Consider the following 22,803-nt stretch of genomic DNA (forward strand, 5'->3'; position numbering starts at 1 on the left):
TTTTGAAAACATTGTTTTGGAGCTGTTCAATCAAGCTATTATAATTTTGTTTGAAGTTGCTCAAGTAACATTCAAATTGAGTAACTTCTTAAACATTTGATCCAGGTATATGTTCTCAAGGTAAAAATTACTTCATTTGTTGATATATCAAATCTTGATTTAGGTGTTAAATATAGAGCCGGTAGAGCCGTTTCGAAAAGTAGTGAACTATAAGAACAAAAATTATTTTTATATTATTTCAATAAATTGAATTTTTACAGCTCTTTGAAGTATTGTTAAATATTGCAATTTTTACTTATAAAAATTAGATTGTAAATACCTACCGGAATAATGGCTTAAGATAGTAAAAATGCTCATTCAGAATATTGTACATATGATAGCAGATAAATACCTGGAATGAAACTTAATCTCTGCTATCTTCTGTTGATATTTTTATTGTTTTTTATATTTTTCACTGGAATATTTTTATGAATATATTCAAGACAGTCTCTTATGTTTACATATTCTATAAATACCTTTATACTCAAGTTTCATTCAATCCCAAACTTTGTTCTGGTAAACTTTGTACGGTTTTTGTTAGATTAAATTTGTTTTATTACTGTTTTTATTAATTAATGATTCATAAAATAGCAAGTTTAAACAACTGTTATCGGTCAATCGGTACAAAAAGAATTTGTCATCCCTGATAAGCTCCAATTATACTTATTTATAATTCTGTTATGTATGTCTGTATGTTTGTAGATTAATACACGTGCTTAAAGATATTATTTTATTAAAAACAAGAATCAAATATATAATAACATAAATATTAAATGGTATAATATTAATGTTTTATTAAAACAAATTGTTCACTAAGCGATAAGATAAATTGAAAAAAAATCTCTCTACCACATACAGATTTAAATTTCTAAATTCAAGAGATAAGGGATTGCAATAAACTGAAACTTATGTGGGCTTTGTAAAACTACTAGAATTTCACGAAAAAAAAATCAATTATTTTATTGCAGTAATAAATCATAATTTCTTATCAATTTTTAAAGCACTTTATAAATTTACGCAAATCCTCAATTCAGTTCAAAAGTTGATTTCAAACGCAGTGGTCAGTGAAAGTCAAGTGCATTTTGTAGAGAACTCAAAATTTTTTAGAATTCAGGAAAAATGGGAAGGAAGAGACCACCACATGTGAGTGCTGCAATGTTGTTTTCACAAATATTATCTAATTTTAGATAATCTAATGAGATAACAGATAAAAATGTATTATTTTTAAAATAATAATTTCTTAACAAATTATTATTGACTTCTTAAGTTAGTTTAAAAAATATTTTATTGTTATTGATATTTCATATATATATATATGATTAAATTTAAATCAGTTTTGTGAAATTCATTAATAATATATACTTATTCTCACACAGATGGCAACCGAATTTCGCTTCAATCCAACATTAACAGAAGGCGATCCTTGTTCCAGACCAGTTTTGATTATCGGTCAATTGCGTCATTTAAATCTATTAAAATTCAGTGATTTAGCTGTTAAATTGAATCCACGTGTCTCAGAGGATGTTTTCAAGGATGCCATATCTGCCTTACATCCATCACCTACTGATAAGTGTTCAATGTATTTGGATGTAGCAACTGTAGCTGCATTACCTATCAAATGTTCACGTCACAATACACCATCACGTGCTCATGCCATCACAGCTTTGGTGAAAGCTAATGTTTTAAATGTTAATGATGAAAGCATTGTTATAGTTTGTGAACGCAATGATATATTCCCAGCTGCTTGTGCTGTGGTACGTGCTTTTCCATTGTTTACGCGTAAGACTGGTAGCTTAGGTGCAAAACATCACATAGGTGATTCCAATGACGATCAGGCTGATAAGTCCATTGTAAATATTGAATTTCTTGTCATTGAGAAAGATGGTCAACTATCACAAAAGCCACTAAGTAAAGAGGACATTGCATGCATAGAAAGTGCAGCTTATGGTATACGATTAACAGCACGTATTGTTGATACACCTTGCAATGAAATGAATGTTAGTCATTTTGTAAAGGAAGTTGAAAACGTCGCTTCAAAGTTATCAATTAAACCGAAAATTATACGCGGTGAAGAATTGCGTGAACAAGGATTTGGTGGCATTTACGGTGTTGGTAAGGCAGCCGCTGTACCACCCGCATTAGTTATATTATCTCATGAACCGCAAGGCGCACATGACACTATCGCTTTGGTTGGCAAGGGTATCGTTTATGATACCGGCGGTCTTAGCATTAAGGCTAGAACACAAATGCCTGGCATGAAACGGGATTGCGGTGGTGCAGCTGCTATTTTAGGCGCTTTTTATGCTGCTGTTAAAAACGATTTCAAAGAGAATTTGCATGCAGTATTCTGCTTGGCAGAAAACTCTGTTGGTCCAAACGCAACACGGTATGTTTATACTTTTAATAATTGGTTTTGTGAATAAATAATATTTTTGTTATTTGCTTTTTAGTCCTGATGATATACATACATTGTATTCCGGTCGCACTGTTGAAATAAACAACACTGATGCTGAAGGGCGTTTAGTATTAGCTGATGGCGTTTGCTATGCTAACAAGGATTTGAAAGCCAACATCATTTTGGATATGGCAACTTTAACTGGAGCACAGGTTAGTACATTAGATAAGTTAAAATGTTGGATTTAGAGTAGTTGTGAGTTCACTTTTTTAATTTTTTCATTTTATAAAATAATATTTTTAATATAATATTATAAAATATATTATATTTATATTATAATATATTATATTTATATTATAATATATTATATTTATATTATAATATATTATATTTATTATTATGTTGAAGCTATTTGAGTCAGTGAACTTGAGCACTTTTACTCTTTATAAACTCGAGGTATTTTCAAAACCCCTCTTTACGCCTTGACTGACAATTTATTGTTATATTTATATTATATTATAATATTTTAATTAAATATTAGTTTAATTAACTAAAGTTGTAATAATACTCCGTTCTGAGTAAGAAGAAGTTGATTTCTAAAGGATATTTATATATTCAATTTAAGACAGTTAGTTATTGAACACTGACTCTGACCTTCAAATTTGGCAGGGCACGAGTTCAACCTTTGGTACTTGCAGTCTCGAAAAATTATTTACGAATAATTAAATACAAGATATAATTCCAATATGGGTATTTGGCAATACTCGAAACAGCTGTAATATTTGTTCAGCCAAAAATTCAATTAATTAAAATAATATAATAAAAATTTTTTGTTGTTGAAGTTCACTATTTTTCGAAACCTCTCTATAAACTATTATATAATAATAAAACCAATAATAAAAACTCATCTATAAGCTCTTATTTTTTTTTTTCGCATCACCTTTTTTTCATTTTTTATTATTTTATCCAAACAAAGATTTTGCACACCATTTTAATATTTAAGAAACTAAAGCTAAATAAGGTTAATGAAAAGTTAATCAGTGATGGCAAGAGAGATATACCGTCTTGTAGTTAAGCGATAGTAGTACGAGAAGGTATAATCTATATTTTCGATTCTCAGTGAGTATTGTTAAGAAATACTAGGTAGTGCTTTAGCGGTAGTAGCATGAGAAATCATTATTTATATCATCGACGTACTGTGAGTATTGTGAAAGAGATACCGACTTGAGGCTTAGCGGTAGTAGTATGATAATATATATTCTAATACATTGATGCCCAGTCAGTGACACTTGCACATTTCTTTATTTGTTTTGCTTGCTGTAGTAACCCGGGGAGAAATAAATGATGAATAACATGTAAGGAACTATAAAAATGAATACATGGGTTAGGGTATGGCTGGCTAAAGTGTGAAAGAGGAGAGGATGTTTTGGGAATAAGAGCGGTTTGTTAACTACAAAAACGAATGCATTGGTAAGGGTATGGCTGGCTAAAGTGTGAAAGAGGTAAGGATTCCTTGGGAATAAGAGCGGATTGTGGATAGTACAATATGATTTTATTTTGCGATCTCCCTTGCTATATGATGTAGCACAATTCCTTGCTTTATTGTACTTCGTAGTACACAGTACTTAAAAGTTGGCATGCATTTATTTTATGTGTCAGGTGCAAAATCGTTTTAAGAAGTAGTAGGTGTCATGGATCTATTGCTTTACTGTCTATTAGAGTACATAATAAAATTTGTTTAAATTAAAATAATTATTTATTTAGAACTTAAATTTTATTGAAATGATCTTCAATTCTTATCAAGGTAAATATGTGATTCCATTATTTTCCAGTTGAGCTCACAATGATTCATTTATATTAGTTTATTTTTTAAATCAACTTTGAATAATGATTTGTTCTAAAATATTTTGTTAATTTTAATTTTATATTATACCATTAATGTATATTTGTTCATAAATTTCACTTAATCTGAAAGTGACACCGATTAAAGTAGGAAAGTAGATTATATTAGTATACCATATAAGTATGATGGTTGTTTTCAATGTAAATTATCTTTAAAGATTTAAGAAAGTATTATATTGCAGTTCTTATAGTCATTGTCATTCTCATCATTATTGTTTTTAATGTACCTCAGATAAGTGATATGTTTTTGAATTCATGTTGAAAGTGATGAGTAGTATTATCGAACCAATGTGCTTTCTTAGGAATAAAAATAAAAATTGTACCTATTTTGCAATATGTCATTATTTATCATTCTTAGCAATTATAATCTGTTATGTCACGTAATTCAATCTGATATCTAATAGAGTCAAAATTTATTGTAGATTTAGTAGTAGATATTTTCAACAATATGGGGAGTGCTTGTAGGTCTATTACTGAGACAGCTATTACACTTTAGTCAATATTCCTATCCTATACCTTTTATTCTTGCTTCCTGTCTTCTCCATATTATTTTTAGTAACATTTCTTAATATGCAATGTCTTGTCAAATGTCTTCTTTCGTGTAGGCGTTTGGTTACAACATCAACAATAACTAGTCCTTAGTGGAATTTCAACCCAGATCCTGTTTGCCCTGGTTTTATTACACAAGTACCGTGCCATCGTGCGGTCGTAGCCTACAAGGTATTTACTCAGTCATTTTCGATGACTGTCATCCGTATTATACATTAACAGTTTTAGTTCTATTCTATAGTAAATGGTTTGTTTCTCAAAGATAAAGGATGATATGTTTTCATATAAGAATGTAATCAGTCTTTTTATTCAAAAACGATTATATTATTATTATTATTATTGTTACTGCGACCGTCGGATCTATTGTGCCTCCTTGTGGGTTTAGAGTAGCTCTCTAAGTCCTGTTAAAAGTAGTCAATAAAAAGTAGTATAGAACCTACTTTACAGATATTTATTATTATTCGGTAGGAATACACATTCCGACGAGCCTATTCCGTATGTGCACTAGCGTATGTGCATTCTAACAGCACATGTGTGGCTGACTCCTCATTCTCTTCGCAAATTCTACAGTTTGCATCCGTAAGTATACCCAGTCTTGTAAGGTGGAGTTTTATATTATAACAATGATATCAAAATAAGTTTTTATCGGTTCCTAGTATATTGCTCTAAGCTGTTCTCTTAATGAAGAATATGGGTTAGTGAGTACAGATCAATAAAGCTATTAAGGTCGCAGTGATTCGCTTTTCTGCAAACTTCTTTTTCTTTTTCTTTTCCCATTCCATTCTGTTCTCGTAAAAGTTCGTCCTTTATTTTTCTGCTCATATACTATTCAGGAATGCACTTTTAAATATTTTTTCCTTATGCTTAATACCTAAAAGCTTAGAAAATATGTTTCATTTTGATAGATTACATTTCAAATAAAAAGTGTGTGTAATAAAAATATTAAATTCTGTTCGCTAACTTCAGATTTAATTAAATAATTCAATTACTAATTCGAAACTCTTAATTCTGCAGATATAGTGAGAAAATATTTTTTGCCGACACTTCAGAAAGGTGCTGGCTGCTTTCTGCAATTATTTATCTTAAATCCAATTCAACATGAAGTTTTATTCGAAGTATCCAACATATTGCAAACAGAGAAACACATAAACATACCCAAACCCTGCTTGCCTGAGAGGAGTAAAGCCATCAACAAGCACTTGTTCACAATTCATGGGGATTCCTACTTGGAAAATGAATTGCTAACAGCTTCACAATTCGCCAATTTACTTACCTTCGCTTAGCTGGATTCTGGGATTCTACTGTACTTAGTAGTCTGTAGTTCAGTTCAGTTTAGTTGGGCTTGGGTATGTTGGGTGTGTTGGGTGTGTTGTGGTGTGGTGTGGTATGGTTTGGACGAAAGACTAAATAATTTGCAACGTCATATGTTGTTGGTGCAGATGTGGCACTGTGCGAATTGTACTCCACTAAGAGTGAATTTCTAAACATGAAAAATAAAAATCCATGCAGAATGCAATAGAATTGGTATGGAATGGTGCAACGACTGTAAACGAATCCTTGCATTTTGGTTAAGAACATAAAATAGAACATGTGTTGCCTGCTGGCTGACTTTGTTTTGCTGTTAGTTTTTAAATGATTATTTTTTTAAAATTTTTGGTATTCTTGCCATATAAACGGAAATGGTATAGAATTGAACTGAACTGCTACTGCTATTGCTTTTGTTGGTGAATATTCATGGTGGTTGCAATTAACATTCAGTACGGACTTGGTAAACTGCAGTTCAAACAGCACCTCCATTTGCTTCTTAATAGTTTGCTTTGTGTACTTGCATTTCGTATCTTTTATCTATTTACTCTATTTAAGATTTCAGTTCATAGGTTTCCATTGAGTGATTGTTATTTAAATGCCATTTCCACGGGAAAATTTTGTTGCTTGCCATACTGCTGTTTCCGTTTCGTTGTAAATTGGTCTTTTCGAATAATTTCCAATTTTCTTTTGAGTCCTTTGTTTTTCTTTTTATTCCCTACTCATTATCTACTTATGTAGATATCTGGTGAATGTAGATACCTGTGTAATAGTAGCATATTGATAATTGTATAATTTTTTAGTTTTAAATAATTTCAAGATACTTTATTTCTGCTATTACGTTTTTATGTACTAAACATGTCGTAAGTCTTATGTGTTATGTTAAGTCTTTTCCGAGTTAATGCATTTGGGCACTTTTACTCTTTGATAGCTGGGGAGTTTCTGTAGAGTCCCACCCACTTCACTGATTAATTTGTGTATTCCTCATAAGCTTTGTGATTATTCAATGACTGATCTAAGATCTGCGTACCGTCCCGTGCGGTTAGTGATTACTCTGAGATTAGATAGTGCTAAGTAGGGCAGCCTGTCAGTTTTCGCATATAGCTTCAGGGTTCTGTCTCTTATGTATTTTTGGACCGAATAAATTCTGACGTCTCCTAGCATGTCGTTCGTGCGGATGTACCATGGCACTTTGAACAGCCTTCAGAGAGCCATCAGTCATTTGCCAGTTTTGTAATGATGAATATAGTGAGATTGTAGCTAATAAAAATAGTTTAGCTTTTTGTTGTTGTCTTTTAATTTCTATTCGAACCCTTCTTACTTTTGAATCTTTTTGGTAGTTACTTATCGTCATAAGACGCGTCACTTAGAACAAAAAATTATTAACAATAAAATAGTTTTGATTTTTAAAGTTAATTGTGGTGAAAGAAACCAATTTTTTTTTGTTGAAACTAATGTTTTAGTAGAGGGGTATTTTGAACAGTAGTGAATTACAGCAACAAAAATTTTTTATTATTTATTAATTAACTGAATTTTTGAGTATTGCCAAATACACATCATAAGTGGTCTTGAAATTATTTTTTATGTTATGCGTAAATAATTTTTTGAGACTGCAAGCATCAAGGGTCTAACTTGTACCCTGCCAAATTTGAAGCTCGGAGTCAGTGTGCAATATCCTACTGACCTAAAGCCGTACTTGACTTAAAAGTTCGAAGTTGGAGTTTTGTTAATTTGTTGTGAGTGTCCATTAACAAACTCATGTGCTGTTTTATATTACAACGAAATCATAAACCAGTTGTAGATTAATTGAATTAATTAATTAAAGTTATTTTTAATTGTTATAATTAAAGATAAAATTTTTTCTTTTTTTATTCGCTCTTACTTACTACCACAACTAATATTGTCCAACTTTTCAAGTGATGCATAGGACCTCAATAATTCTTCTCAATCTCTGTAGACTCCATTTTGTGCTTCTCTGTAGATGCCGGGCTTCAGCTAGCTCACTCTCGCCCGTTCTTTTTCTCCGTGTTTTAGCTGACGCACCGGGTCTTCTACATTCTGGATTCCATGCCAACGCTTGCCTCGCTGTGTAATCTCCCGGTTGTCTAAGCGTATGGCGTATTCACTTTCATTTTCTCATTTTTATCTTATTTTGTGCTAGTTTTTTAAACGTTTTGTAAACATTCATTCATTAATATGATTCTATAAATATAGTGCTGGGTCTTATATTCTTTGGTAGTTGTCTATCTTTACACGTTGAAGACCGCATTGAAAAATCTTATTTTTCACATAGGGACCGGGATTTTTTTTATTGTTAATTGCGTATACCATTTTTTGAATATGTTTTTAGTGTACAATAATTTGAGGTAGACATTATTTAACCCCTAGATTTATTTCAATTAAAGTGTCCACGGGTGATAACCTCGGTCTCAACATGTACATTTACTTTCGTAAACCGCATGCCCACCGATGAGTCAGTTTGTCTTCCACATTCTAGCACATTCTTCCACATCCACATTTTGACGAATTGAATCTTGTCGAGAATCCCCAGGTAAAACATGGCACTTCTGCCTCTGTGCTCCATCAGTCGATTCACTTTTTAACTTAGTTATACATCGTGTGGGCATGTGGTCTTTAACGTGTTAAAAACTTTATAATTTTATTTTTTTACATAAATTTTCTGAATTGTTTACAATAAAAGTTGAATGCGTTAACTACTTTTTTGATGTCATTTTCTGTCACGAAAACGTGTATCTAAATACCAAACATATGTAGAAGTAATAATGCAATAAATATTGTTTTTGTAACAATTACACTCACTGGCCACTAAGTCAATAAATCAAAAAGGTTCTACTTAATCCTTGCCGATTTAAAATATTTGCTAGGTTTAAAATTTAAAGCATGTGCGATTGGTGGCACTACTATTGGTCACTCTTCGCTATATTTTTTCCTCATTTCATTCTATTATTTTTTTACGAGTATACGTTTTATTTTTATTTTTATTATTTTTATTTTATATTTAATGTATTATTTACGACACTGTTTTTTGTTTGATTTCAGGGTACAGCAACAGGAAAGTACCATGGTGCCATATTGACAAATTCCGAAGAATGGGAGAGTAAGTCGTTGGATGCTGGTCGTAAGTCTGGTGATTTATTGGCACCAATAATTTATTGTCCAGAATTGCATTTTTCGGAATTTACATCGGCAATTGCTGATATGAAAAATTCCGTTGCGGTAAGTATAAAACGATACGACGACGTACCTATGCCATAAGATATAGTCGTACGTCGTACACACATAACGATAACTGTAGATGTACCACCGATATTTGTACATACGAATATATATGTTATCAAGTAAAAACAAACTCAAGTGCAGTATATGGTAGCATAGTCAATACTTACAGAACAATGCAACGGAACAGAACGGAACCTTATATTGTTTTAGTGAAAAAGGACATTTTTTTCGCATTACACTTGAAATCGATTTTTGTACTCAGAAAAATTGTGGGAAAAAATTGCTGCACATACCACAAATTTGGCAGTTAATTACAAGTGCTCAATGCAACTTGACACTTGACACTAGACTCTGCTCCAGTCGTAGCAATACCAGCAGCAGTAGCAGTAGCAGTAGCAGTAGCAGTAGTGGTAGCAGTAGTCATCGACGTAGTCGTGGTCGTCGTAGTCGTGCCGCATACCATAACATTGCAGATACGTGACCTTTTTCAATGTACGGTGCGCTGCCTGCCTGCACTTCTGCCTCCGTGCTCCATCAGTGGATTCACTTTTTAACTTAGTTATACATCATTTTTGCTGATAAATGGCAGCAAATGTTAGATTTAGGACGACGCTAGTGCAATTTAGTTAGCTGACTTGTACGTGGTGATGTTGTGTGAAAATTTTTCGTCTGGTTTTATTGTTTTTAGATTTTTTTTTATTGTTGGATTTTTTGTGGAAACTAATTAAAAGTTCAATTTTATTTATTTATATGCGAATTTATTAAAATAAAATTTTTCTCAATTAGTTTTTATTGCACATTGTGTAGTAATTGAATTGATTCCGTTTGAAAAATCAGGTTAAATTTTATTTAAAAAATACTTCAAAAAATATTCAAAAATTTGTCGAATATAGTAAATATTTCAATATATTTTTCAATAAGTTTTTAAGTCACTTATTTTGTATTGCGATATATTATTTTTTGAGTTGGCACAGTTTTTGAAGTGTTTAAAACGTCTGCTATATTTAACGAAACTTTTAAAAAAGTTAAGTAATATATTTTTATATATTGAGTGGATCTTAATTAAATTAGTTCCATTTTATACATCAATATTGTTTCAAATAATTTCAAATAAATTTCCAATTCAAACAACCTAAAAAATAAACGTCAAGATAAATATAAACTTTAATGCACACTAAACTACTAACCACTATTCGAAAATATAAATCTCAATACTAAGACCAGCATGGTTGTTATAACAATAACCAAATAATTCGACCGTCACTTTTATATGGATGTGTAGCGTATAGCAAAGCCTTAAACACTACTATTCGTCAGCTAGAAACTGCACAAAGCCAGACTCTGAGAAGACTTTCCAATATACCATGGTACATTAAGACGAATGACATCCTCAAAGACCTCAAGATTGATCCGATCAAAAAGTACATAAAGGATAGAGCCCTGAAATTATTTACGAAAACTGATAGACTTACCAACACCGCATTATCGAGTCTCAGAATGGTTACAGGCTCCTCTGGGAGGTATGCAGATTTGAGGTCAATTACTGTTTAGACTGATGAAGTGATAAACAATAATCCAGGCAAGGCGTAGAGAGGGATTATGAAGAAACCTCGCAGTTAATAGAGAGTAAAAGTGCTCAAGTGCACTGACTGAACTAGTCTTGACATAATATACTAAACTAGGCCCAAACTACTTTATGGCTGTGTTATTTATGGCAATGCCGCTCCAACTACCCTAAGAAGATTTCAAACTTAATAAAATGTTACACTGAGACGTACTCGTATGTTTAAAGGTATATCAAAAATAAAGACACACACAAAGACTTGAGAGTCAAAACTCGAAAGTAGCGTCACTTAAAGCACTATAACTTCTAAACAAATGCTCGGATTAACATATGATTTTGACAGTAAGCCTAAAAAGGTTGCCACTTTCGAAAAAAAAATATTTATTTAGTATTAGTGCCGCCATCTATGTGCCAGTCACACACATTATTGAACGAAGTGTTATAATGTTCACTGCTTCAAATTACATGGATGAATTGACGTTTTTTATACAGATTATTGTAGCTTTTTTGCAATTTTATACTTCTTTATATAAATTACATGTTTCAGATTTGAATAATCCGTTTAAACAATAGATACCGCTGATTTTTAGTGCTGTGGCAACACTGGTTTTGTAAGAAAACACTGATACATGTGTTGATAAGTGTTCAATTTATTTAGTTCTGATTTTAACTACACTTAAAAATTTTTATATTCCAAAACTTTAGTTCACGTTGCATTTAAGTAGTGTAAGAAAAACCCTCTTACAGTTCACTAAATCTCTGACTTATTTCAATCATTAAGCGTAAATCCAAGTATTTTTTATACTTATATCTCACCACCTCTCTGCAGAGTCTATTGTTTTAATTTTTTCTTCCTTTATTCAGTTGTGTTAAATTTTTAGCAAACTTGTAAATTCCTTTTAACATTTTATATTTCTTGTAAACATAATAATAGCATTTAATTTTCTCTTCTTATAAGAACAATAAAAAAACGTGTTCTTTTCTGAATTCGTTACTTGTTGCTGCCGTCTTGGCTTGGTCCGTCCTACACTGCGTATACGTAATTATAAAAAGTTTTGATTTTATTGTTTCTCAGTTGAATTTCAATTGCTTCGGTATTTAGCCTCCTCCTCAATATAAACAGAGAAGAGCAATGCCAGTTTTAATAAAAACAATTTCAACACAGTTTATTGAATATTTTATTACATTTAAATATAATTTTAGTGTTGTTTTTATGGCTTTTGTTATTGCCATTTTTTTCTGTTCTTTTAATTTCATCAAAATTGAAAGATTTTATTCATTTATATATTTTTGTTTGTATTTTTTAATAGATATTTGAATTCAATATTATTCATTTTGCTGCTTGATTTGTCTTTTGAAATTGATTAAATAATAAAAAATATAAAAAAATTAGTATAAACATTCATTAATTGTGATGGAATGAGGAAAAACTAACAATGATTATAATATAAAAATGATATTAATATCATAATTATTTAATAAACATAATTTAAGGACAATATAATATTAATAATATAATTATAGTATAATAATAATATAATAATAAAAATATAAGAAAAATAATATAATTAGAATATAATAATAAAAATATAATAATAATATAATAATAAAAATATTATTTTAATATAATAATAATAATAATATAAATAAATAAATATAATAATATGTATAATAATAATATAATATATATAATAATAATATAATAATATATATAATAATATAAATAATAATATAATAATTACAATACAATTGCAATAAAATAATAATAATATAATTATAATATAATAATAATAATATAATTATAATATAACAATAATATGATTATAATATAATAATATAATTATAATATAATAATAATATATAATTATAATATAGTAATAATAATATTATTGCAATATAATAATAATAATATAATTATAATATAATAATAATATAATTACAATATAATAATAATAATATAATTGCAATATAATAATAATATGATATTGGTATAATATAATAACAAAAGCAGTATTGATAATTTTTGTATTACATTACAAGTTACGCTCCAAAGTAAATAGGACTGTGTGCGTATAAAAGGAATCGAATTTTTTTTTTTTGACAAAACCGAATTATTTTATTTAAACTATAACTTTTTAGTACTTTAGAGCGACTTGCACGGTTTTAAAGTATGTAGAATACATTTTTTGTATTCTCTTTCATATAAGTATATAAAGAATGAGACTCTCAGTATAGCACAGTACGGGTAGATTAATAGATCTTTTGTATTGCAAAACAGACCTAACCGAACAGAAGCATTCCACTTTTAAAATAATATAAATATAATAAAAGTTATAATGTATTTCCTTTAGGTGTAACGGATTATCAGTTAGATTAAAAATTTTTAGCTCAGTATCCCATTTTGTTGTCTTATAATACCAATACAAAATAAAGCTTAAAAATTATAAATAATTTTATATAAAATATATAATTACTTCTAAAGACAATTTAGGGGTCTTGCCTGCTTATTAGATAAGGACTGGCTCTAAGGGGGATAGAATGTTGTCGAATTTGGTTTTTTTCAGACTAACAGTGTCTATTGATGATGGTTTCCGTAAAAAAATTTGCTGTACAAAAGAATTGTTTATTTTAACATAAAATAATAAAAAAGAAGAGATTAAACAGTTAGTATTCTAGGTCTAGAAGAATTGATAGCTGACCAGACTATAAATCTTGAACAAATTAAACAAATGTTTTGCATAACTTATATTTTCCACCTTTCCACACATTTTCCCACCTTCCCCCACATTTTCCCAGCTTATTTGTCCTTTTTTGAGGAAAGCAAAATATATCCTGAACTTACAGCTATTAATTGGTATATAAATACTTAGCTGATATACAGATAACTGATATAGTTCATGTGCAGCGCCTTTGTAATTTAATCTATTAATGGTAGTTGCTATATTCTGATATGCACATGTAGTTATATCCACTGATCTTGTTTAGAGATTTAACACAGGATAGTATAAGTTTAGATTTAAAATGATGATTTAGATGAGCAAAGAATAAAATATCAGTTTCTGATATATATGGTCAGCCAAAAACTCAGTTGATTAAAAATAATAAAAATTTTTGTTGTTGTAATTCACTACTGTTTCATTAAAAAAAATTTCTACTGAAAAAAAATAGTTTTTAGTTTCTTTTAGTTATTTAGTTTCTTTTGTCAAAACGGATGTTAACAATCAATCTTTCCAGTAAGTTTTAAGGATACAATTTAAAATTTAAATTTAATCCTTTAATAGTTTATTTTTATTGGCTTCCATTCTTTATTCCGGTATATTTAATAAAAATATATAAAAAAATATGAAAAAAATTTGCATTTACCAAAGGAGTTCCTTAAGTATGTCCTTTTAGAAACAACTTCTTAAGATTCACTATACATTTTGTAGTATAGAAAAATATATTTTTAATATTTTTATTTTTTCTTAATTTAATTCTTTTATTTTCATAGTATTTTAAACTAATATTATTTTGTGTTTGTTATTGTTCCAAGTACGCTTTCGCTTACTGAATCCATGTTGTGAAAAGGAAAAGTTAAAGCAAATATTTCCTGCTATTATGTACCGTACTTGTTAGGTGGCTAGATACCCGTACATATATTATACCAGTATGTATATCCTTCCAACTGCGCTATTACCCACTGAGCATTTGCAGCGGCAACACGCCGTGTACCGATTCAATGTAAATTCAATATTGTTTTCATTTTCATCTTTTATTTTTTTTTATTTTATTTTTATATTTTTTTATATTTTATATTTTTGGATTTTTGTTTATATTTTGTATTGAAGTAATATTTTCGTGGAAGACTTGCCAGCCAGCGCCTTCGCTGAATGACAGCGATATCAACAGGAATCGAAAAAGGAGCAGCAACTTTTCTCAGGACTTGAATGAGTAAAAATTAAATAAAATGCTACACGCGTGAACAATATCCTCAGTTTAAACGATAACAACGTTGTAAAGTATTAAATTTGTTATAAACGATGTTGAAGGCAATTTAAACGTTTTTATATATTTTTATATTTATTTTTACTTTTGCGATGTGCTCAGAAAAATTTTATTAAATTCTTTGCAGCTAAAAAGTTGCTATGCTCTACAATCCGTTTAAATATCGAACGAAAATAAGTGATTGAAAAAAGAATTTGTCTAGCACTGAAATTGCTAGATTATTGTTTTTATTTGTATATTAATTTTAAATCGAGTAAAAAATTAATAACGAAAAATATCCTTCTAGTTGATTAGTTTTATAAAATATTTTTCAATTGAACTCAATCAATTTCACTTGCATCAACGTTAGATGGGTCAAAGAGTAATCTAAATTTTTAATTTTTCCCAAAAAGTAATTATTTAATATTCAATGGTTTGTGAATTATTATACTTTATGTTTCAATATTTCAAACATTTTTTGAATGTTATTAATATTGTAGCTATGTTCTTTGTTTAAGAATCGAAGTATGTCTTGTCCAAGTGCATAACGTCAAAAGCTGGGTAGGATATTTACGGTTATCTATCTTATCTATCTCTATCTTACTTATGCCGTTTTCGATTGGTAAATCTGGTGTAACTTTTTCAATCTAAATTCACTTTTAGTGCAATTTTCATTTTGAATTGGTAAATCGCGAGCAAAATGTATAACACTCGAGCTTAATACATAACACTCTAGATATTTTGCCAGAGTAGCAAGATTAACCTAAAATCAACAGCTCTTCTATATGACTTGACAGATAAGAGTGTAATTTGATTCGACTTATCTATTTATTAATTAAATGTTTTAATGACCAAAAGAATATATAGTATGTAGTTCCCCGATGATGACTATAGATTATAGTCGAAATATTGGACAATAAAAATCTTATGAAACTAAATAAAAAAATTTTATTTATTTAATAACTGACCAACTTATCTATTTATGAAATATATAAATGCCTACTAACACAGCGAATACATGTTAGCCTACTCTGAAAACGTTAAATTGGGTAACAACATTTGACAGATCAAAAGTAAATCTAGACGGAAAACAGTTTTACTAATCGAAAATGCGATTATAATGATCGCAAGATCGTTCATATATAAAATGTAAGCAAGATCATTCATACATAAAATAATGACAAGCTCGTTTATAAAAAGAATGATCGCAAGATTGTTCATATATTAAAAGATCGCAAGAGCGTTCATACGTAGAATGATCGCAAGATTGTTCAAATATAGAATGATCGCAAGATTGTTCATATATTAGAAGATCGCAAGATCGTGTATATATAGAACGATTGCAATATCTCCTTTGATAAGATGTAATCTTTGATTCCAAAATTGTTCATACATAGTTATATTCGTACATAGATCATGAATACATAGAATGATCGTAAAATTGTTTATACTTACAATGATCGTAAAATTGTTCATACATAGAATGATCACAAGATCGTTCTTATATAGAGTTATCGTAAGCCTGTGAGTAGATAGAATGATTGCAAGATCGTTCATACATAAAATGTTCTCTAGATCGTAGAATGATCGCAAGATTGTTCATACATAAAATGATAGTAAGATTGTTCATATATAAAATGATAGCAAGAGCGTTCATACATAGAACAATTCCAATATCTTTCATGCTAAGATGCAATATTTGATATCGAGATTGTTCATACATAGTTACATACACACAATATATGTTCGTGTATAGATCGTACATAGAATGATCACAAAATTCTTCATACATAAAATGATCGTAACATTGTTCATACATAGAATGATTGTAAGATTGTTCATACTTAGAATGATCACAAGATCGTTCTTACATAGAGTTATCGTAAGCTTGTGCGTAGATAAAATGATGACAAGATCGCTCATACATACAGTGATGGTAAGATTGTTTGCACATGAAATGATCACAAGATTGTTTGTACATAGATTGATCGCAAGATTGTTTATACTTAAAATGATCTTTATTACTGTTATGTGGCAAGCACACAGACAAGCAAATATGTGACCTTAAACATGTTTAACTTGCAGTTTGAGCATTTAAATGTCTTTTTTTAAATTAAACATGTTCAATTCGCATGTTTAAGCATTTAAACGGCTCTTTTGAAGTTAAACGTGTTTAACTGTATGCTTGAAAAGGCGATTAAATGTGCTTTATACATAATTATTGAAAATAAAAATGTCCATATATTTGAATAAATTATGTACTCTATGAATACAATAAAATTTCGTCTTAAAATAAAAGCATAAATATATTTTTTGAAATTCCTTTGATTCAATGTTCTAGCTACAACTAAGTTTTAGAATTGATGACTTTCATTTTATAAATTTGAATGTTTGATTCCATGTAAGTTGTTTATGCAAAATGCATGTAGAAAAATATATATATGAGAGTACTAAACTACATATACAAGGGAATCAAGAAAAAATACGCTAAACTTTATGCATATATCAGCTTAAAATTTTGTTTAAAGCTGATATGCACTAACAAAACAAATCGGCTAAGTATGTGAGGCAGTGCGTCCAAAAGACTTCTCCTACCTTTTGATTTGTTCCATTTTTTTTAAGTTAAGTTTTTCAAAAAGTAAATAATAGACGAGCAAACACAAGAAAAATGAATGAATTGTAAATATCGAAAATATTTTCACTACACGCTCTATTTGGAGTAAATAAAATACACAATATTACTTTACGTACACGTTATTCATGCTGCTGCAACCAGGATTCAGTGGGGCAGTGATACTTGCATGCATATTCTTTAGTTTGCATTGCACGGTTATAGCTGGGATGCAGTGTACCAGAAACGGCAGCGCTGCAAATGTTACAACAGTTTCAATGAGCAAACCAATCAACTACATCTACTTAAGGATTGGATTACTAAATGCAAAGCGCAATAAACTGAAATAAAAACACTTTTCCCCCAAATGGGAACACACAATCCTTAGCGTGGAAAGAGGTGTCGCTAGTATCGGTGTAGTGTGTAGTAAACGGCTTTTGACATTTTGCAAATGGATTTTAAGATTTTCTTTTTATGCTCACATTTTACATTTTACTGCAAAATGTGCAGAAATACAATATCCAAGTTATTTTTGTTTTATTTTATTTTCTATATATATATATATATATATATATTCCTTATAGTATATATCATATTCAAACAAGTGTGAATTTTAGTTTTGATTTGTAGTTGCGAAAAGGTGAAACTGATATGCATAACTTGTGAAGAGAATATTTGTATTGGGGTCGTATTTGATGCCAATAACTTCAAACAAAAAAATCCTGCTTTGAATGATTTCAATAAAAAAAAAAACAAAAAAACAAAGATTTATTCCTTGATTTTTTCATAAATATTTTCAAACAGAAGCTTTTAAGATTTAAGAATTCCTTAGCATATTCTATGTCTTGTAAAGATATGTGTTCTAATTTTTAAATTCACAAAAATTGTATTAAATTTAAATAGCTAAAAAGCTTATTTTCTTTTAAGTAAAAATTATATATATAGTCAGAAACATATAGAAGTTTTTTGAACAGTGGTGAACTACAACAACAAAAATTTTATTTTTTATATTATTTTAATTAATTGAATTTTTGGCTAACCAGTTGTTTCGAATATTGTCAAATACCCATCATTAGTGGTCTTGGAAATAATTGTTGTATTTAATTATTCGTTAATAATTTTTTGAGACTGGAAGTTACAGGAATCGAACTTTTGTCCTGCCAAATGTAAAGCTCAGAGTCAGCGCTTCTTAACCAACTGACCCAAAGCCGTACTTGCCTTTTATGTTCGCACATTTTTCTGGAGTTTTGTTACTTTACTGTAAAAGTTTTATTAACAGTTTTAATATTATTAGTCAGAAACTATAGACGAAAAAGTTGAAAAATTAAATTTTTAAGCTATCAGGAGGACATTGTCTACTACTTTTTGAATCTTTTACTCTGATTGCGTTAATGTCAATATCTTTTTTTTTATTTGATTTTTAATAATTATTTAATATTAACTTAATACTATATAATAATTTATTTAATAACTATATACATATTTAATAAAATAAATTAAATATTTTTATTTATGTTTTCTTTTATTTTAATAAAATAAAAAGAAATATGAAATATGATAAGAAATATGATTTTTTTGTGATTTTGTTTTATTTTTTTATTATATGTTTTTATTTTTTTATTATTTTTTTATTTTTTTATTATTATTTTTTTTATTTTTTTTTATTTGTTTTTATTTTTTTTTATAATTTTTTAATGTCCATATCTTCTTTTTTATTTGATTTTTAATAATTATTTAATATTCAATATTTATGCAATATTTATTCAATATTTATTTAATATTTATTATATAATTTTATATTTATATATACATATTTATAAAATAAATTAATATTTTTATTTAACTTATACATATTTAATAAAATAAATTAATATTTTTTTTGTTTTCTTTTATTTTATTAAAAAAAAAAAGAAATACTCTTTTTTTTGTGATTTGTTTTATTTTCTTATTAATTTTTTTATTATTTTTATTATTTTTTTATTTTTTTATTATTTTTTTACTATATTTTTATTAATTTTTTTAATTTTTTTTTTATTATTAATTTTTATTTGTTTTATTTGGTTATTATTTTTCTTATTATTATCTTTTATTTTTTAATATTTATTATATTTTTTTTTTATTATTTTTATTATTATTTTTATTATTATTAATCATTTTATTTGTGTTATTATTTTTATTTATTTATATTTTGTGATATTTTTAATTTCATTTATATTTTGTACTTTTTTGAATACTTTTATCTTTTTCATTGTTTTTTATTTTTTTTAATTTTTTAAAATTTTTTTAATTTTTTTTTATTTTTTATCTCTTTTATTATTATTTTATTATTGTATTATTTTATTATTTTTTTATTTATTCTTTTTTTATATTTTATATTTTATATTTACTTTTATTTTAATTTTATGATATTTATTTTATTTTTAATTCAATTTATTATATTTTTAAAGTTGATTATTTTGATAGAAAGTTACGTTTCTTATGACGACAAAGAATCGAAGAAAGTTAGATGGATTCGAATAGTAAAGAAAAGACTTGAACAATAATTTAATTATTTAGTTATTTTAGTTGATTGAAATTTGGTTGACTATACAACGGTGTTTCGAATATTGTCAAATACTTATCATCCGTGGACTTAGAAAATATTCGAATTTCCTTTTAAATAGTGTATTATATTTTTATTTAATTTAATTTTTATTTAATCTAAATTTATTTTATTTTAATTTTTAATTATTGAGTTAAGTTCATGTCAGCTTTATGCTGAGAAAGGACCTCAGCTATTTAGGTGTGTAGTCCACTGCTAACATTATTGGTGTTCTCTGCTATTAGTTTTAATATAAAAATCTTGTGACCATGGAATATGTTTCTAAAATTAGTAATCTCTGACTTATTTTTAGTTTGTTTTCAATTTATTTATTTTTTCTTTTTATTGTTTTATTTTATTCATGTTTAGAAATTCACTAACGATTTACTATTTTTATTTCAGGACCGTAATAATGCCCAGTCATCTTGTGCTGGTATTTTTATAGCAGCTCATTTAGGATTTGATTATCCTGGCGCTTGGATACATGTTGACATGGCAACTCCAGTGCATTGCGTAAGTGTTTATTGTGACTAACTTATAAGCATTTTGAACTTGAGACTTAATAGCCTCAAGCTTTAAAGCTTCAAATTTCATGATTGCATTGAATTTTTTAAAGAAATTTTAAATATTAATAAATTTTTCTTTTTATTTATATAGGGTGAACGTGCTACTGGTTATGGTGTTGCACTCATTTTGACCTTATTTGGCAAATATACAAACAATGCTATGTTGCAATCTATTGCACCATCCGACGAGGAGCAGCCAGCCAAGCGCATCTGCCGTGATCGAAACTGAAATACATCACATTTTTTTTTTATTTAACATTTTTTCCTTACTTTCGAAAATATTAACGGTTATAAATATAAAGAATATGCTTAAAAATTTTCGTTTTTATATTTTTATATTTTAATATTTTTTTGTTTAGTTTGTATGTTTCATTTTAAGTAATATTGTTTATTGTTTGTGTCATTTCATCGTTTCCTAATGGTTTTGTTATGTTGGTTGTTTTAAATTTTGATTTTTTTTTTTTTGGTCTTTAAGTTGCAATTACGTTGACCATCTTTGATATCATATCTAGGAGTATCGCTTTTTTGTATCTTTTTTCTTCTGTTTTGTTTTACGATTTCATTATTTTGCGGTTGCATTTCTGCAGTTGAGAGTTTTTATATTATTATTATGGTCTTGTTGTCTTTTATATTTTTTTGTGATTTATTTTCATTCGTGTTTTTCTATTTTCATTTTCAATTACTTCGTACCAAATTACTTATTTTTCTGAATTTTTTCTGTGAGATTTGCAATCATTTCAATTTTATATATTTTTTTTAAAAAGATTTTCTCCCATAAAACTCGGGAGCGTTAGATATAAAAATTGTTTTTGCCTCGATGAAACTTGATTTATTTCAATTTCAATTTTATTCTTATCTTATATATTTTTTAATCTTTCACTGACAACTTCAATATTAAAAATTGGTAATAAATGTGAAATGCAAAAATAATGTAACGATTCTATTTTACGTAGTCTAAGTAAGCACTTAATAAATTTTTACTTTTATAAAAAATATAAAAAAAATTTGGAGAAAATTAAAAATAAAATAGGAAAATAATATTAAAAAAAAAATTAAAGTAAATATAAAAAAAAAATATGAAAAAAGAAAAAACAGATAAAATGTAATAAAGAAAAAAATAAAAGGAAAAGAATTGAAGAAATTGAGTTACAAAAAAATTAATTTTAATTTGCTTACATCTTTTGTTTTGCTAGTATCAAGTAGCAGTTGAAAAAAATATAAATAAAATAATTGGTTAGTTATTTATATATACATAATAAATTCTTATATTAGAAATCTCTTTTAGGTCATGAAGTTAAGAAATTTTTTAAATATTTTGTTACAGAGATTTCAAATAGCAAAGAAAGGATGCGAATAGCAAAGAGAAGACAAGGACAAAAATTTATTTAATTTATTGCAATTTGGTTGACCATACAACGTTATTTCGTGTATTGCCAACTACTCAACAGGAGTAGTCTTAGGAAATATTCGAACTTCTTAATTAGTTTATAGTCCGTATATAATTTGTTTAGACTGGAACTGACAGTCTTAAAATTCGTAACCCTTGGCAAGAAAAAATTAATATTCTTCTTAAATTATTTTAATTAATTGAATTTTTGGCTGACCAATACAGTTGTTTCAAGTACCCATCATCAGTGGTCTTGGAATTATTTCTTGTATATTGTGAAACAATATTTAAAACGAAATAAAACGAAAAACCTTTTACGCTTCAGCAAAGCTGCAGTTCGTGTGCTTACTGAAGTACTAACGGGTCACTGTGCTATTGCGCCTATGCTCTAACGGTGGCGAGTTCTAACAAGTGGATTATGCTGTAGTTGTCAAGATGAAGTGGAGGTAGAATCTATCAATCACTTTCTCTGTCTCTGTCCAAGACTTCAGACAAGGCGACTTCAATGTCTTGGGGATCTAACTTAACGGATCTCCTCAACTTCACCTGGGAAACCAAATGGTTTAACAAGCATTACAAAGGTTAGCAACTTGCTTCTCCCGGTAACATTTTTGGATGGCATCATAATAAGCAATATATGCCTCCGAGTAGGCGAGCTGACAACTGTCAGTACGCGCCCTCCAAACCTAACCTAACCTATC

The 22,803-nt window shown here is 28.2% G+C and overlaps 1 protein-coding gene across 1 annotated transcript; it reads left to right on the forward strand.

Annotated features, from left to right (window-relative positions):
- The first annotated feature begins 1,031 nt into the window (after positions 1–1,031).
- LOC119662917 (probable aminopeptidase NPEPL1) lies at positions 1,032–21,019 on the forward strand. The gene is made up of 6 exons (XM_038072571.1): positions 1,032–1,182; positions 1,416–2,425; positions 2,490–2,646; positions 9,251–9,427; positions 20,552–20,662; positions 20,807–21,019. Exons 1-6 carry the CDS (start codon positions 1,159–1,161, stop codon positions 20,942–20,944), a joined length of 1,617 nt encoding a protein of 538 aa, XP_037928499.1. The 5' UTR covers positions 1,032–1,158; the 3' UTR covers positions 20,945–21,019.
- The last annotated feature ends 1,784 nt before the right edge of the window (positions 21,020–22,803 follow it).

The sequence above is a fragment of the Teleopsis dalmanni genome, unplaced genomic scaffold (genome assembly GCF_002237135.1).
Source record: "Teleopsis dalmanni isolate 2A unplaced genomic scaffold, ASM223713v2 unscaffolded_contig_0008, whole genome shotgun sequence".
NCBI lineage: Eukaryota > Metazoa > Arthropoda > Insecta > Diptera > Diopsidae > Teleopsis > Teleopsis dalmanni.

What these genes read in the sequence shown, in the direction of transcription:
- LOC119662917 (XM_038072571.1), top strand. Translation starts at nt 1,159, where the DNA reads ATGGGAAGGAAGAGACCACCACAT. An exon ending in GTTGGTCCAAACGCAACACG is followed by an intron (nt 2,426 to 2,489) that starts GTATGTTTATAC and finishes TTTGCTTTTTAG; the next exon opens with TCCTGATGATATACATACAT. An exon ending in ATATGAAAAATTCCGTTGCG is followed by an intron (nt 9,428 to 20,551) that starts GTAAGTATAAAA and finishes TTTTTATTTCAG; the next exon opens with GACCGTAATAATGCCCAGTC.